At 37.5% G+C, this 17952-nt stretch overlaps 1 protein-coding gene across 2 annotated transcripts in view; it reads left to right on the plus strand.

The window, feature by feature from the left end:
- LOC119562453 (nuclear pore membrane glycoprotein 210) overlaps positions 1-17952 on the plus strand; it is a 586123-nt gene that overhangs the window by 373284 nt on the left and 194887 nt on the right. For both annotated transcript variants that reach the window (XM_037875640.1, XM_037875641.1), the window contains exon 15: positions 13078-13230. In XM_037875640.1, coding sequence (XP_037731568.1) covers positions 13078-13230 — 153 coding nt within the window. The remainder of the gene's footprint in view (positions 1-13077; positions 13231-17952) is intronic.

Here is a 17952-nt window from a genome sequence, read left to right on the forward strand (position 1 = left end):
TTTCCCACCAATTTTACGATCGTTCCTATGGCAGCTATATGAAATAGTCGTCCGATTTTGATAAAATTAAATTCGAAATTCAGAACTTATTAAAAAATGTTATTTCCAAGCGTAGGAGGTTATATGTTAAGGAACACCGAAGCTATAATTTGTTTCATATTATTTTCCCACCAATTTTACGATCGTTCCTATGGCAGCTATATGATATAGTCTTCCGATTTTGATAAAATTTAATTCGAAATTTAAAACTAATTAAAAAATGATATTTCCAAGGAAAGGAGGTAATAACTTAAAAAACACCAAAGATATAATTTTTTAACATTTTTTTTCCGATTATTCCTATGGGAGCTATAAGATATAGTTGTCCAATCCGGCTGGTTCCGACTTATATACTACCTGCAAAAGATATAAGACTTTTGGGTAAGTTTCAGCCCGATAGCTTTAAAACTGAGAGACTAGTTTGCGTAGAAACGGACGGACAGACGGACATGGCTAGATCGACTCGTCTAGTGATGCTGATCAAGAATATATATACTTTATGGGGTCGGAAACGTCTCCTTCACTGCGTTGCAAACTTCTGACAAAAATCATTATACGCTCTGCAAGGGTATAAAAAACACCGAAGCTATAATTTGTTTCCTATTATTTTCCCACCAATTTTCCGATCGTCCCTATGGCAGCTATATGATATAGTCGTCCGATTATGATAAAATTAAATTCAAAATTCAGAACTAATTAAAAATGTTATTTCCAATTTTACGATCGTTCCCTTGGCTGCTATATGATATAGTCTTCCGATTTTGATAAAATTTAATTCGAAATTCAAAACTAATTAAAAAATGTTATTTCCAAGGAAAGGAGGTAATAAGTTAAAAAACACCAAAGATATAATTTTTTAACATTTTTTTTCCGATTATTCCTATGGGAGCTATAAGATATAGTTGTCCGATCCGGCTGGTTCCGACTTATATACTACCTGCAAAAGATATAAGACTTTTGGGAAAGTTTCAGCCCGATAGCTTTAAAACTGAGAGACTAGTTTGCGTAGAAACGGACGGACAGACGGACATGGCTAGATCGACTCGTCTAGTGATGCTGATCAAGAATAGATATACTTTATGGGGTCGGAAACGTCTCCTTCCCTGCGTTGCAAACTTCTGACTAAAATCATTATACCCTCTGCAAGGGTATAAAAAAACACCGAAGCTATAATTTGTTTCATATTATTTTCCCACCAATTTTCCGATCGTCCCTATGGCAGCTATATGAAATAGTCGTCCGATTTTGATAAAATTAAATTCGAAATTCAGAACTAATTAAAAAATGTTATTTCCAAGCGTAGGAGGTTATATGTTAAGGAACACCGAAGCTATAATTTGTTTCATATTAGTTTCCCACCAATTTTACGATCGTTCCTATGGCAGCTATATGATATAGTCTTCCGATTTTGATAAAATTTAATTCAAAATTCAAAACTAATTAAAAAATGTTATTTCCAAGGAAAGGAGGTAATAAGTTAAAAAACACCAAAGATATAATTTTTTAACATTTTTTTTCCGATTATTCCTATGGGAGCTATAAGATATAGTTGTCCGATCCGGCTGGTTCCGACTTATATACTACCTGCAAAAGATATAAGACTTTTGGGTAAGTTTCAGCCCGATAGCCTTAAAACTGAGAGACTAGTTTGCGTAGAAACGGACGGACAGACGGACACGGCTAGATCGACTCGTCTAGTGATGCTGATCAAGAATATATATACTTTATGGGGTCGGAAACGTCTCCTTCACTGCGTTGCAAACTTCTGACAAAATCATTATACCCTCTGCAAGGGTATAAAAAAACACCGAAGCTATAATTTGTTTCCTATTATTTTCCCACCAATTTTCCGATCGTCCCTATGGCAGCTATATGATATAGTCGTCCGATTATGATAAAATTTAATTCAAAATTCAGAACTAATTAAAAATTTTATTTCCAATTTTACGATCGTTCCTTTGGCAGCAATATGATATAGTCGTTCGATTTTGATAAAATTAAATTCGAAATTCAGAATGAATTAAGAAATGTTATTTCCAAGCGTAGGAGGTTATACGTTAAGGAACACCGAAGCTATAATTTGTTTCATATTATTTTCCCACCAATTTTCCGACCGTCCCTATGGCAGCTATATGATATAGTCGTCCGATTATGATAAAATTAAATTCAAAATTCAGAACTAATTAAAAATTTTGTTTCCAATTTTACGATCGTTCCTATGGCAGCTATATGATATAGTCGTCCGATTATGGTAAAATTTAATTCGAAATTCAGAACTTATTAAAAAATGTTATTTCCAAGCGTAGGAGGTTATACGTTAAGGAACACCGAAGCTATAATTTGTTTCATATTATTTTCCCACCAATTTTCCGATCGTCCCTATGGCAGCTGTATGATATAGTCGTCCGATTATGATAAAATTAAATTCAAAATTCAGAACTAATTAAAAATTTTATTTCCAATTTTACGATCGTTCCTTTGGCAGCTATATGATATAGTCGTCCGATTTTGATAAAATTAAATTCGAAATTTAGAACTAATTAAAAAATGTTATTTCCAAGCGTAGGAGGTTATATGTTAAGGAACACCGAAGCTATAATTTGTTTCATATTATTTTCCCACCAATTTTCCGATCGTTCCTATGGCAGCTATATGATATAGTCTTCCGATTTTGATAAAATTTAATTCGAAATTCAAAACTAATTAAAAAATGTTATTTCCAAGGAAAGGAGGTAATAAGTTAAAAAACACCAAAGATATAATTTTTTAACATTTTTTTTCGATTATTCCTATGGGAGCTATAAGATATAGTTGTCCGAGCCGGCTGGTTCCGACTTATATACTACCTGCAAAAGATGTAAGACTTTTGGGTAAGTTTCAGCCCGATAGCTTTAAAACTGAGAGACTAGTTTGCGTAGAAACGGACGGACAGACGAACAGACGGACAGACGGACATGGCTGGATCGACTCGTCTAGTGATGCTGATCAAGAATATATATACTTTATGGGGTCGGAAACGTCTCCTTCACTGCGTTGCAAACTTCTGACTAAAATCATTATACCCTCTGCAAGGGTATAAAAAACACCGAAGCTATAATTTGTTTCCTATTATTTTCCCACCAATTTTCCGATCGTCCCTATGGCAGCTATATGATATAGTCGTCCGATTTTGATAAAATTAAAGTCGAAATTCAGAATGAATTAAAAAATGTTATTTCCAAGCGTAGGAGGTTATATGTTAAAAAACAACGAAGTTATAATTTGTTTCATATTATTTTCCCACCGATTTTACGATCGTTCCTATGGCAGCTATATGATATAGTCGTCCGATTTTGATAAAATTTAATTCGAAATTCAAAACTAATTAAAAAATGTTATTTCCAAGGAAAGGAGGTAATAACTTAAAAAACACCAAAGATATAATTTTTTAACATTTCTTTTTCCGATTATTCCTATGGGAGCTATAAGATATAGTTGTCCGATCCGGCTGGTTCCGACTTATATACTACCTGCAAAAGATATAAGACTTTTGGGAAAATTTCAGCCCGATAGCTTTAAAACTGAGAGACTAGTTTGCGTAGAAACGGACGGACAGACGGACAGACAGACAGACGGACATGGCTAGATCGACTCGTCCAGTGATGCTGATCAAGAATATATATATTCTTTATGGGGTCGGAAACGTCTCCTTCACTGCGTTGCAAACTTCTGACTGAAATCATTATACCCTCTGCAAGGGTATACAAAATTTTAATGATGTACTTGAGCAAGATAAATTTGAGAATGCTCAATTAGTCGGAAAATATGATCTCAATATGACTAATATTACATTGAAAATTCCTCATATAACACCCAGCGATTCAACGAAAATTAAAATGTATGATATTATAAAAAGTGGAACCAATCTACCGATTTCATTCCTTAGTTGGGATACATACATTAATCCTAAACTAAGTAATGGAACAGATCATGTTTGGAATGTTAAATTAGCTGCTAACCGAGAACGTCCACGATTTGCTTTAATTGGATTTAAAGATAACCACCATCTGATTATTACTTAATTATGCTAGTTAGGTCATTAAAACACCTGTGTTCAACCATGCGTGACTAATTAGGGTCACCCCCACCCCCTTTTCTTGACATGATTTATTACCTAGAGAGCCAGGACGCGTATTGTCCTACTACTCAGCTTCCGATTTGCTCTAACGAAATTCGTGCCACAGTCGCTATTACTATGAACACGTTTCCCAATTCGACCGATGAATCGGTTGTTGATATGTTAAACAGTCCCTCTGAGGTAAAAGCCGAATTGTTGCCAGTGGTAAATTACCTATCTGTTGGCCTGTGATGATAGGGTTAAATTTATAGCAATCAATACATATACGTTACGTCCGTTGAGGATTCAACATTTCTTTGTGATATGATTTAGCGTAAGGGCAGCACTCCCGCGTAAGATACTGGCATAGCTTTAACGAATGACCAAACTTGTGAACGGATGCTGATAAGGAAGAATGTATGGATGCGTCCTCCAAGTCGAATGATTTTTTGAGTGTGATAGCGAGCTTTGCTTAGGTAACATTTTCCCTTCCGATAGTAGTTTCCATTCGCATGCAAATCACTCCTTTTGGCAAATACGAAGGGCACACAACAACTCTGCAGATAGTTCGCTCACCGCGAGAGAAGTGACAATTTGATATCTGGCGATAACCTTTCTAATATAAATGATCCGATATCTTTCGCTACAGAAATAGCGTTGCAGTGCACCTTCTTCCGTCCGCTGGTGACTCGTGTATCGTTTCCAGGATTTAGCGTTGCAGATAGCCATTTACAATCTTCGTATTTCAGCCACTGCGGTCCATTCCACCTTAATTGGTACGATTATATCTTTGTGACACTTGTCTCTCGACTTAGAAGATCGGCATGATTATCCTCAGATGATATATGTCGCCACTGTTTTTCATCGCTTAAAAATTGTACTTTTGCGGTTGGCAACGTACACTTACCATCGAAGCACCTTGACGCGCCGTCTAACTAAGGACGGGGAGCGGTAGAAACTCAAAATGTTATTGGAAGGATGAGAAATAATTGTATGGCATACTTTTTAGATGAAATACGCTATGAAATAAATGGTGTTGAGATAGATAGAACAAGATTTAGTGGTATTACTTCTACAATGAAAATCTTTTTTTCTTTAAATCAATTTGAAAGCAAGAGACTTTACAATTCTGGATGGAGTGGAGGATCCGATTTCAATTTAAGCCCCACTTCAACTTTTGAATACCCCTTAAAAATCTACTTGGATTTGCTGAAGATTTCAAAAAAGTATTATTAAATGTAAGCATGAACTAGTACTATTAATCCACGTCCACGATTTGCTTTAATTGGATTTAAAGATAACCACCATCTGATTATTAATTAATTATGCTAGTTAGGTCATTAAAACACCTGTGTTCAACCATGCGTGACTAATTAGGGTCACCCCCACCCCCTTTTCTTGACATGATTTATTACCTAGAGAGCCAGGACGCGTATTGTCCTACTACTCAGCTTCCGATTTGCTCTAACGAAATTCGTGCCACAGTCGCTATTACTATGAACACGTTTCCCAATTCGACCGATGAATCGGTTGTTGATATGTTAAACAGTCCCTCTGAGGTAAAAGCCGAATTGTTGCCAGTGGTAAATTACCTATCTGTTGGCCTGTGATGATAGGGTTAAATTTATAGCAATCAATACATATACGTTACGTCCGTTGAGGATTCAACATTTCTTTGTGATATGATTTAGCGTAAGGGCAGCACTCCCGCGTAAGATACTGGCATAGCTTTAACGAATGACCAAACTTGTGAACGGATGCTGATAAGGAAGAATGTATGGATGCGTCCTCCAAGTCGAATGATTTTTTGAGTGTGATAGCGAGCTTTGCTTAGGTAACATTTTCCCTTCCGATAGTAGTTTCCATTCGCATGCAAATCACTCCTTTTGGCAAATACGAAGGGCACACAACAACTCTGCAGATAGTTCGCTCACCGCGAGAGAAGTGACAATTTGATATCTGGCGATAACCTTTCTAATATAAATGATCCGATATCTTTCGCTACAGAAATAGCGTTGCAGTGCACCTTCTTCCGTCCGCTGGTGACTCGTGTATCGTTTCCAGGATTTAGCGTTGCAGATAGCCATTTACAATCTTCGTATTTCAGCCACTGCGGTCCATTCCACCTTAATTGGTACGATTATATCTTTTTGACACTTGTCTCTCGACTTAGAAGATCGGCATGATTATCCTCAGATGATATATGTCGCCACTGTTTTTCATCGCTTAAAAATTGTACTTTTGCGGTTGGCAACGTACACTTACCATCGAAGCACCTTGACGCGCCGTCTAACTAAGGACGGGGAGCGGTAGAAACTCAAAATGTTATTGGAAGGATGAGAAATAATTGTATGGCATACTTTTTAGATGAAATACGCTATGAAATAAATGGTGTTGAGATAGATAGAACAAGATTTAGTGGTATTACTTCTACAATGAAAATCTTTTTTTCTTTAAATCAATTTGAAAGCAAGAGACTTTACAATTCTGGATGGAGTGGAGGATCCGATTTCAATTTAAGCCCCACTTCAACTTTTGAATACCCCTTAAAAATCTACTTGGATTTGCTGAAGATTTCAAAAAAGTATTATTAAATGTAAGCATGAACTAGTACTATTAATATCAACAAGAAAGGAAGTTAGCTTCGGCAAGCCGAAGCTTATATACCCTTGCAGCTATATTTATTAAATTTAAAAACACAAAAAATTATATTCCCAATAGTATAAGATAATATGTCAAAAAACACCGAAGCTATAATTTGTTTCATATTATTTTCCTACCAATTTTCCGATCGTTCCTATGGCAGCTATATTATATAGTCGTCCAATTTTGATAAAACTTAATTCGAAATTCAGAACTAATTCAAATAAGTTATTTCCAAGCGTTGGAGGTTGTATGTTAAAAAACACCGAAGTTATAATATGTTTCATATTATTTTCCCACCGATTTTACGATCGTTCCTATGGCAGCTATATGATATAGTCTTCCGATTTTGATAAAATTTAATTCGAAATTCAGAACTAATTAAAAAATGTTATTTCCAAGCGTAGGAGGCTATATGTTAAGGAACACCGAAGCTATAATTTGTTTCATATTATTTTCCCACCAATTTTACGATCGTTCCTATAGCAGCTATATGATGTAGTCGTCCGATTTTGATAAAACTTAATTCGAAATTCAAAACTAATTTAAAAAAATGTCATTTCCAAGCTTAAGAGGTTTTATGTTAAAAAAAGCACCGAAGCTATAATTTGTTTCATATTATTTTCCCACCAATTTTCCGACCGTCCCTATGGCAGCTATATGATATAGTCGTCCGATTATGATAAAATTAAATTCAAAATTCAGAACTAATTAAAAATTTTATTTCCAATTTTACGATCGTTCCTTTGGCAGCTATATGATATAGTCGTTCGATTTTGATAAAATTAAATTCGAAATTCAGAATGAATTAAGAAATGTTATTTCCAAGCGTAGGAGGTTATACGTTAAGGAACACCGAAGCTATAATTTGTTTCATATTATTTTCCCACCAATTTTCCGACCGTCCCTATGGCAGCTATATGATATAGTCGTCCTATTATGATAAAATTAAATTCAAAATTCAGAACTAATTAAAAATTTTGTTTCCAATTTTACGATCGTTCCTATGGCAGCTATATGATATAGTCGTCCGATTATGGTAAAATTTAATTCGAAATTCAGAACTTATTAAAAAATGTTATTTCCAAGCGTAGGAAGTTATACGTTAAGGAACACCGAAGCTATAATTTGTTTCATATTATTTTCCCACCAATTTTCCGACCGTCCCTATGGCAGCTATATGATATAGTCGTCCGATTATGATAAAATTAAATTCAAAATTCAGAACTAATTAAAAATTTTATTTCCAATTTTACGATCGTTCCTTTGGCAGCTATATGATATAGTCGTTCGATTTTGATAAAATTAAATTCGAAATTCAGAATGAATTAAGAAATGTTATTTCCAAGCGTAGGAGGTTATACGTTAAGGAACACCGAAGCTATAATTTGTTTCATATTATTTTCCCACCAATTTTCCGACCGTCCCTATGGCAGCTATATGATATAGTCGTCCGATTATGATAAAATTAAATTCAAAATTCAGAACTAATTAAAAATTTTATTTCCAATTTTACGATCGTTCCTTTGGCAGCTATATGATATAGTCGTCCGATTTTGATAAAATTAAATTCGAAATTTAGAACTAATTAAAAAATGTTATTTCCAAGCGTTGGAGGTTATATGTTAAGGAACACCGAAGCTATAATTTGTTTCATATTATTTTCCCACCAATTTTCCGATCGTTCCTATGGCAGCTATATGATATAGTCTTCCGATTTTGATAAAATTTAATTCGAAATTCAAAACTAATTAAAAAATGTTATTTCCAAGGAAAGGAGGTAATAAGTTAAAAAACACCAAAGATATAATTTTTTAACATTTTTTTTCGATTATTCCTATGGGAGCTATAAGATATAGTTGTCCGAGCCGGCTGGTTCCGACTTATATACTACCTGCAAGAGATGTAAGACTTTTGGGTAAGTTTCAGCCCGATAGCTTTAAAACTGAGAGACTAGTTTGCGTAGAAACGGACGGACAGACGAACAGACGGACAGACGGACATGGCTGGATCGACTCGTCTAGTGATGCTGATCAAGAATATATATACTTTATGGGGTCGGAAACGTCTCCTTCACTGCGTTGCAAACTTCTGACTAAAATCATTATACCCTCTGCAAGGGTATAAAAAACACCGAAGCTATAATTTGTTTCCTATTATTTTCCCACCAATTTTCCGATCGTCCCTATGGCAGCTATATGATATAGTCGTCCGATTTTGATAAAATTAAAGTCGAAATTCAGAATGAATTAAAAAATGTTATTTCCAAGCGTAGGAGGTTATATGTTAAAAAACAACGAAGTTATAATTTGTTTCATATTATTTTCCCACCGATTTTACGATCGTTCCTATGGCAGCTATATGATATAGTCGTCCGATTTTGATAAAATTTAATTCGAAATTCAAAACTAATTAAAAAATGTTATTTCCAAGGAAAGGAGGTAATAAGTTAAAAAACACCAAAGATATAATTTTTTAACATTTTTTTTTCCGATTATTCCTATGGGAGCTATAAGATATAGTTGTCCGATCCGGCTGGTTCCGACTTATATACTACCTGCAAAAGATATAAGACTTTTGGGTAAGTTTCAGCCCGATAGCTTTAAAACTGAGAGACTAGTTTGCGTAGAAACGGACGGACAGACGGACAGACAGACAGACGGACATGGCTAGATCGACTCGTCCAGTGATGCTGATCAAGAATATATATATTCTTTATGGGGTCGGAAACGTCTCCTTCACTGCGTTGCAAACTTCTGACTGAAATCATTATACCCTCTGCAAGGGTATACAAAATTTTAATGATGTACTTGAGCAAGATAAATTTGAGAATGCTCAATTAGTCGGAAAATATGATCTCAATATGACTAATATTACATTGAAAATTCCTCATATAACACCCAGCGATTCAACGAGTGGAACCAATCTACCGATTTCATTCCTTAGTTGGGATACATACATTAATCCTAAACTAAGTAATGGAACAGATCATGTTTGGAATGTTTAATTAGCTGCTAACCGAGAACGTCCACGATTTGCTTTAATTGGATTTAAAGATAACCACCATCTGATTATTACTTAATTATGCTAGTTAGGTCATTAAAACACCTGTGTTCAACCATGCGTGACTAATTAGGGTCAGCCCCACCCCCTTTTTTTGACATGATTTATTACCTAGTGAGCCAGGACGCGTATTATCCTACTATTCAGCTTCCGATTTGCTCTAACGAAATTCGTGCCACAGTCGCTATAACTATGAACACGTTTCCCAATTCGACCGATGAATCGGTTGGTGATATGTTAAACAGTCCCTCTTAGTCAATCCCAGCTGAGGTAAAAGCCTTCTGTGGCCGAATTTTTGCCAGTGGTGAATTACCTATCTGTTGGCCTGTGATGATAGGGTTAAATTTATAGCAATCAACATTTCTGTCTGATATGATTTAGCGTAAATTTGTACTTTTGCGGTTGGCAACGTACACTTACCATCTCGCAGCACCTCCTTAAATCCAGCTCAGGACTCTCAAAGCACCTTGACGCGACGACCGAATTACTGACTAAGGATCCAAAGCGGATACGAATGGCAACCGCACTTGAAGGTAACCGCACATGTGTACTAACAAAATGAGCCTCCCACCACAAGTCTTCTCTATACAGAATTTTCGCTGCCTCATCCATCTGTTCAAACTCCCAGAATCTGTCTTTGAGCTTTTCTGAGATAATGAATCCAAGTCGCTGCCACGGGGACGCTGGCACGGGGACGCTTTGTTGGCTGGACGTTCACTTCGCGGCAATGGTAACGATCTCTGCGATGCCGGACCACATGCGATTCGGGAACTGCGCTGAGATTGAGCTAACGTAGGTTAGCTCCTAAATGAGATTACGAGTTCTATTCCCGGAGGTAGAAAGTAGATCCGGGGAGTTATAAATTGCGTTGATTATTGATTTATTCTTAAATGTACATGCTTATATACTACTTGAAAACACGGGAGTGAAGTGTAATGAAAAGTGAAGTAAGTTGTATTCTAGATTAGGTCAGTGGATTCTGATTATGTTAACAGTTTGCGTAATTGGCTCGGCTGACACTGCAGAGTATGTTGACCGCTTGCCGGATGAGTTAGTGAGTCGTCGATTTATGTCATATAATATCTTGACCAGCAATTCTCATTTGCATTCGGTGCAACTGGGCGCCTGGTACTGTTCCCAACTTGGCTACTGCTTGATGTGTTGGGTGCTGGTCATGTTAAGCAACCTTGGGTACTAACAGCCGGGATAGACCACACTTCTGAGCTACGTTTTCCGGTTCAAACGATCCTTCGTCCAGAAATTCTCGGAACTGTTGTGTAAAACCTTCTGCGGACTGGGTCATAACCAGCGGTTTTGGCAATAACACTTCATAACTAGGCACACATGTGCTCGAAATCGCGCCAATGGCATTTGAAGTAACTTGTTGAACCTGCTTACTTGCTTTCTTAATTGGACGAACCCGGTCCAAATGTATAAGCGTATGATGATGATACAAAATTACCATTCTTGCCAGATATTGCACATTTCACCTTTAATCAGGCGGCAAAAGAAGATTTCACATCTCGGCGCTTTTCAGATGAACCATCTGCTTCCTTTCGTTCTTTTATAGCCAATATTGTCTTCTTGCCACTGGAAGCAGTAAGTTTAGTACTGTATTGCCCATCGAGATGCGCAGAGAGCTCTTCGAATGTTGGTAACTCCTGCGAAAAACCCAGGGATTTTTCCCAGTCCAACCACAGTTCCGCAGGTAATTTCTTAGTCACCATGTAGACTTGGAACTTACTTTGATGGGAGAGGTTAAAGCCAGCTTTTTCCAATAATTTAATGCTGGAACGACAAGTTTTTAGAAGCCCCCTAAGCGAGACAGACTTTCCTTCAAGATCTATCTCAATATAACCGTTCCTAACCAATTCTTTATCCGAAAGCACCACCTTTCAATGATTGACCCGGAACTCCATGCGAATATTAGCCACAGGTTCTAATCTAGTCTCCATGTGCACTTCCGATTTGTTAGTTCCGACTTTGCGAAAGTTTTCTAGCAAAAATTTGCACTCTATTTAATTACGTTCTTTTTCTTATATAATGTAAAAGATCACAGAGGGTGCGTCTATATATATTCACTGTCGCCGCAGCTGACCAAAATTATGTACATAAACTAAAATTTAAAATTATGTACGTAGAATCAAATTAACTGTAATCTGGTTTGGTATTTCGAACCAGACTACAAAAAAAGGCAAAGAAGAATGTCTGTAATTAGAGCGCTACTAGTGTGTGACGTCAGTTACACTGTAAGTTTTCGGATAGACAATAAAAAAGGGATTAAAGTTTAAAATTAGGTGAACTAAAATAAAATTTTCACCAAAATTAAAATAATAAGGAGTTATGAAAAAAAGGAACACACAACGAATGGTCTGCCTCGATGTGGGATTGAATCCACACTTATATTATTATTAGTTTACATAACATATGTATAATGCGCAGGCGCTAAACTCCTGGGCTCCCCCACATAGGGCGATTTTTTATAATTAAACGCAATCTAAGTTTCAAAAAACAATTTCTTAATAATATACAAATTTCTAAAAATTGAAGCTGAACTAATAAGTATAAATTGTTTTTATTTTGTTGAAAAATATAAATTTTTTCGGAAACACGCCTTTTCTAAGTCTGACATTTTTCTAAAGTTCAAGGCGATTTTAGTTGCAGGTGTTGTAAAAATTTCGAAATGTAATTTTTTTAGTTATTGAATAGATAACAGAACCTTATGCTTACGGAAAAAATCGGTGTTTCCTGTATTAAGAAAAATGTCAAAAAAATCTGGAGCCATGGTAAATTTTTCTACGCTCAGTTAATTTTTTTTTTTTTTTAATGTTGTTCTCTAAGCACAGAACATTTTTTTTTTCTAAATATAAAGAAACAAATTTTTTGAGTGCATCTAGCCTTTTACTACAAAAATGACAAAAGCATATTCATTTTCTTAGGGAGGTTGTGAAAATAAAATTTTTTAGCAGCATGTCGCTTTGTGGAAATATTTTGAATTCAATCTCGCAAATCTTTTACCCGCTAGCTTGGCTGTAATTCAAATTTTATTTAAAGCTAACAACTTTTTCTGAGTTTTAAAATGATTGGTCTGATTTTAAAATCGTTTGTTCTTATTTTAAGAACAAAATGTTTTTTGTTAAGACTATTGCTCTTAAATTTAGACTTGGTTTTTCTCTTAGTGTATTTGTGCTTTGTGTAATTTTGTTTTCCCTTTCCACATGAATCATCCAACACAGGTTAAGCCATCGGAATCAAAATACTTTTCTGTAGAATTCATTGAGCATGGACATGGCTTAAGCAAATATCGTTTACGTTTCTTCGACGACTTTCCTATGGATGAGCACTTCTACGTTCTGGTAATATCACCGGAGACGGAACAGAACATTGAGGTAAGTTTTGTCAAATGTGATTTGAACTCATCATTCTAAGAGGGAAAAATTCAATTAAAAACAAGGAAAAACGCTATAGTCGAGTACCTCGACTATCAGATACTCGTTACTCAGCTAAAGGGACAAAATGGAAATGGAGATATGCAAGCAGCAAAGCGAGACAGAAATGTGCCACCTAACCCTGATCTCAATATATGGTTATGTGGGCGGTAGATAGATTTAAGCGTTATGGGCGTTAGAGTGGGCGTGGAAAGCTTTTTTGGGCCAATCGATAGGTATTGACAAAACTAACACATTTCAGTTAAAATTTTTTATCTAGCATACAAATTGTGGGCGCCACAGGTTTGGGCGGCTTGTGGGCGTTAGAGTGGGCGTGACATATTCGCGTAACAAACTTGCGCTGCGCTCAAGGCTACGAAATCTAAACCTGAAGTCCCAATTCTCTATCTTTGATAGTTTTCTAGATATCTGCGTTAATATTTATCATTTTTTGAAGTTTGTGGGCGGCTTGTGGGCGTTAAAGTGGGCGTTAAAGTGGGCGTGGCAATTTTTTTTTTTGATCAATCGATAGGTATTGATGATAACAATACATTTTAGTTAGAATTTTTATTCTAGCATCAAAACTGTATGAGCCTCAGCTTTGGGCGGCCTGTGGGCGTTAGGGTAGGCGTAGCACGCTGCTGAAAAAAATTTACGCTGCGTAAGAACCTCAGGAATCTGCATGCAAAACCTCAAAAACCTAGCTCATAGTTTCCGAGATCTCAGCGTTCATCCGGACGGACGGACAGACGGACAGACGGACATGGCTAGATCGACTGGGCTAGTGATCCTGATGAAGAATATATATACTTTATGGGGTCGGAAACGCTTCCTTCTGCCGGTTACATACTTTCCGACGAATCTAGTATACCCTTTTACTTTACGAGTAACTATAGGTATTGACGAGACCAATACATTCCAGTTAAAATTTTGTATCTAGCTTGGAAATGTGGGCGCCACAGGTTTGGTCGGTTTGTGGGCGTTAGAGTGGGCGTGGCAATTTTTTTTGGATCAATCGATATGTATTGACTAGACTAATACATTTCAGTTAAAAATTTTTGTCTAGCATGAAAATTGTGGGCGCCACAGGTTTGGGCGGGTTGTGGGCGTACAAGGCTACGGAATCTTAATCTGAGATCCCAGTTCTCCACCTGTGATAGTTTCAGAGATATCCGCGTTCATACTTACGATTTTTTGAAGCTTGTGGGCGGTTTGTGGGCGTTAAAGTGGGCGTGGGTCAATCGATAGGTATTGATGATAACAATACATTTCAGTTAAAAATTTTATTCTAACATCAAAACTGTAGGAGCCACGCGTGGCTCTCTGCTGAAATAAACTAGCGCTGCGCAGGAATCTCAGGAATCTGCATTCGTAATCCCAGTATTCCGAGATCTCAGCGTTCATACGGACAGACGGACAGACGGTCAGACGGTCAGACGGACATGGAAAGATCGACTCGGCTAGTGATCCTGATCAAGAATATATACACTTTATGGGGTCGGAAACTCTTCCTTCTGCCTGTTACATACTTTCCGACGAATCTAGTAAACCCTTTTGCTCTACGAGTAACGGGTATAAAAAGTCTTGGACTTCACAACCTTTTGTGATTAATGGACCTAGCTCTCGGTTAAAGCAAAAATTGGCTTGATAGGCACTTGTAGAATTTACATGTCAAATTTGATTTCTCAAGCTTTAAAAATGTGGTCACCACAAACAAACATTCTGGAATCCGTGCTGATCTCTTGATTCTTAACCAGCCACCAAACAGGACGGGTATGGAATAGATTTAAGGTCCACCAAATATTTACTATCAGGAGGAAATTAAGATCGCGAGGAACAAGTCAGGCCCGTAAACATTGGACTTAGGCTCATAAAAATAAAATTGGCGTTTTCATAAAATCTTGCTTTGGATTTTTTGACGAGATCTAAGACAAGCATTAAAAAGTCATTACAAGGATCGCAATACTCCTGTTTAACCTATTTCTCTTCCTATTAGTCCTATTTAATTTAACAGCGAAAGCAACACCCCAACGGACCTTTTACTTTTTGTATGCAATAATTGCAGCGCTGGCGGATAAACTTTCAGATCCAATGAACGAATCGGCAGTGTTGCAAACTCTGAGAGCGAGTCTCCTCCCGAATATACAACATGAAATTTATTATGAACTAATTCAAAGTGCTTTCCGTACACACGAAATATTTTTGCATGCCTTAGCGAAACCACACAAATTCTCTTGCCCAGCGCAATCCCCGTCTGTTTTCCGAATTAGTGAAATCTGATCCAAACTTGCAGGTTGACGATCTGGAAGGAGATTATGAAATCTCGCGGCAAGAGGTTAACTGTTAGAATTGTGGCAATAAAAGTCGACGTTACCAGGGGTGCGTAGATGATCGCAGAGTTTTTTGCAAAAACTGTGGCAAACCAGATACATATAAGACTAGCTGCGTACATTGGGACCAAGAACAAAAAACAGTCACATCGTGCACCGCAAAAAATGCATGCAGTCCCATGATATCGAACGTTACCAACATAGACTAGCAGATAAACCTGTTGGTTAAACTAGTATTAATATAGTCAATAAGTCTCCAAGCCTAGCCATTTTGAAATCTAATGAAGTTATAAAAGGGCACTATGCGGACTTTGACCTGTTTTTTGGCATAAATTAAAAACTCCTGAACTAAGCAAGGTATTTTGATCAATATACCCGTTACTCGCAGAGTAAAAGGGTATACTAGATTCGTCGGAAAGTATGTAATCTATCCATGTCCGTCTGTCCGTATGAACGCTGAGATTTCGGAAACTATAAGAGGTAGGCACTCGAACGCCCACAAGCCGCCCAAAACTGTGGCTCCTACAGTTTTGATGCTAGAATACAAATTTTAACTGAAATGTATTTTTCTCGTCAATACCTATTGATGGACCCAAAAAAAGTTTGCCGTGCCAACTCTAACGCCCATAACACTTAAATCTTTCTACCATATATTGAGATCACATCAATCGATAGGTATTAACGAGACTAATACACTTCAGTAAAAACAAGGAAGAACGTCGAGTACCTCGACTATCAGATTCCTTTTACTCAGCTAAAAGGACCAGAGAGAAATGGAGATATGCATGCAGCAAAGCGAAATTGAAATGCAAATTTTTTATCTAGCATGCCAATTGTGGGCGCCACAGGTTCTGGCGGTTTGTGGGCGTTAAAGTGGGCGTTGCATATTGGCGTAACAAACTTGCGCTGCGTTTAAGGCTACGAAATCTAAATATGAGATCCCAATTCTCTATCATTGATAGTTTCCGAGATATCCACGTTCATACTTACGATTTTTTGAAGTTTGTGGGCGGTTTGTGGGCGTTAAAGTAAGCGTGGCAAATTTTTTTTGGGTCAATCGATAGGTATTGATAAGAACAATACATTTCAGCTAAAATTTTTATTCCAGCATCAAAACTGTATGAGTCACAGTTTTAGGCGGTTTGTGGGCGTTCGACTTGCGCTGCGTAAGAAGCTTAGGAAGCTGCATTCCAAGTCAGCCGAGATCTCAGCGTTCATACGGACAATCAGACAGACGGACATGGATATATCGACTCGGCTAGTGATCCTGATCAAGAATATATATACTTTATGGGGTCGGAAACGCTTCCTTCTGCCTGTTACATACTTTATGACGAATCTAGTATACCCCTTTACTCTACGAGTAACGGGTATAAAAATAGTAGGAAAACCCCAAAAACGCCTGCAGAGGATGTCAGTGCAGATGAAAAAGGATGCCTATTCCAAGCTGTTGCCCATTATTGTAGGACTTAACCGACAGGAAGCAATACCACAACAGGACAAATCTGCAGAATAGTTTAAGTACTGGAGAAGATCCACTAGAGAATTCCAGTGGTATGGAACATGATGAGTGGAACTTCGCTCCCTATATGGTCATCCTGCCGGGCGTGTCCTCGCAAAGAATGTAAGATCTGGCCAAAAGAAATTGGTTGCGTTGTACTAAGGTAAGAACCACCAGTAATACGATCTCCGACGACCTCTCCATTAGGACTCCGGACACCACCACCACCAGCTACTTGGCAGCTTAAGCGGAGCTGGAGGACGCTCTGGCTTCTATAGAGAGGAGGAAAATAGGGCGCCCGCTAAGGAACAGATGGAGATGCCATAGCCAGCCGTTGCCAGGTTGCTGGGCGACTTCCTGCAGCATCAGCGGATCAGCCCCGTTCCCAATCCGGTTCCCACTTCCTCAAGGTCCAATATGCCCATTGGGACTCGGAGCCGGACTGCGGTGGCGCTACTACTAATTTACATAAATAAAAACATTCGTTGAATATTCCATTTATTTTTATTTAAATTCTTTGTGCACCAGCAGACTCTTCTATTAAATTGCTTCAATTGATTTTTGAATACATCAGTCACACACTTCGGTCTCCTGCCACCGAATAGCTGTTGAACACGGAACTTCCATCCCATAGTCATCGCTGCGGTAAAAAAAAACACTGGAAAGTGCGATTGCGCCTTGACAGAAGGAAGGTGAAATAGGTCACAGTGTGAGATATGGGACCTCAGGCAGGTTACCCAAAGCCGTGTACATAATCAGTCTGGATCTTAAGGCTTCGCACGCTAAAACGGCGTTTACTGTGATGGTCTTTGGACTCTTAATATCCCCGCAAACAATGTCCAGATTAATGGA

The sequence above is a fragment of the Drosophila subpulchrella genome, unplaced genomic scaffold (assembly GCF_014743375.2).
Source record: "Drosophila subpulchrella strain 33 F10 #4 breed RU33 unplaced genomic scaffold, RU_Dsub_v1.1 Primary Assembly Seq48, whole genome shotgun sequence".
Taxonomy (NCBI): Eukaryota; Metazoa; Arthropoda; class Insecta; order Diptera; family Drosophilidae; genus Drosophila; species Drosophila subpulchrella.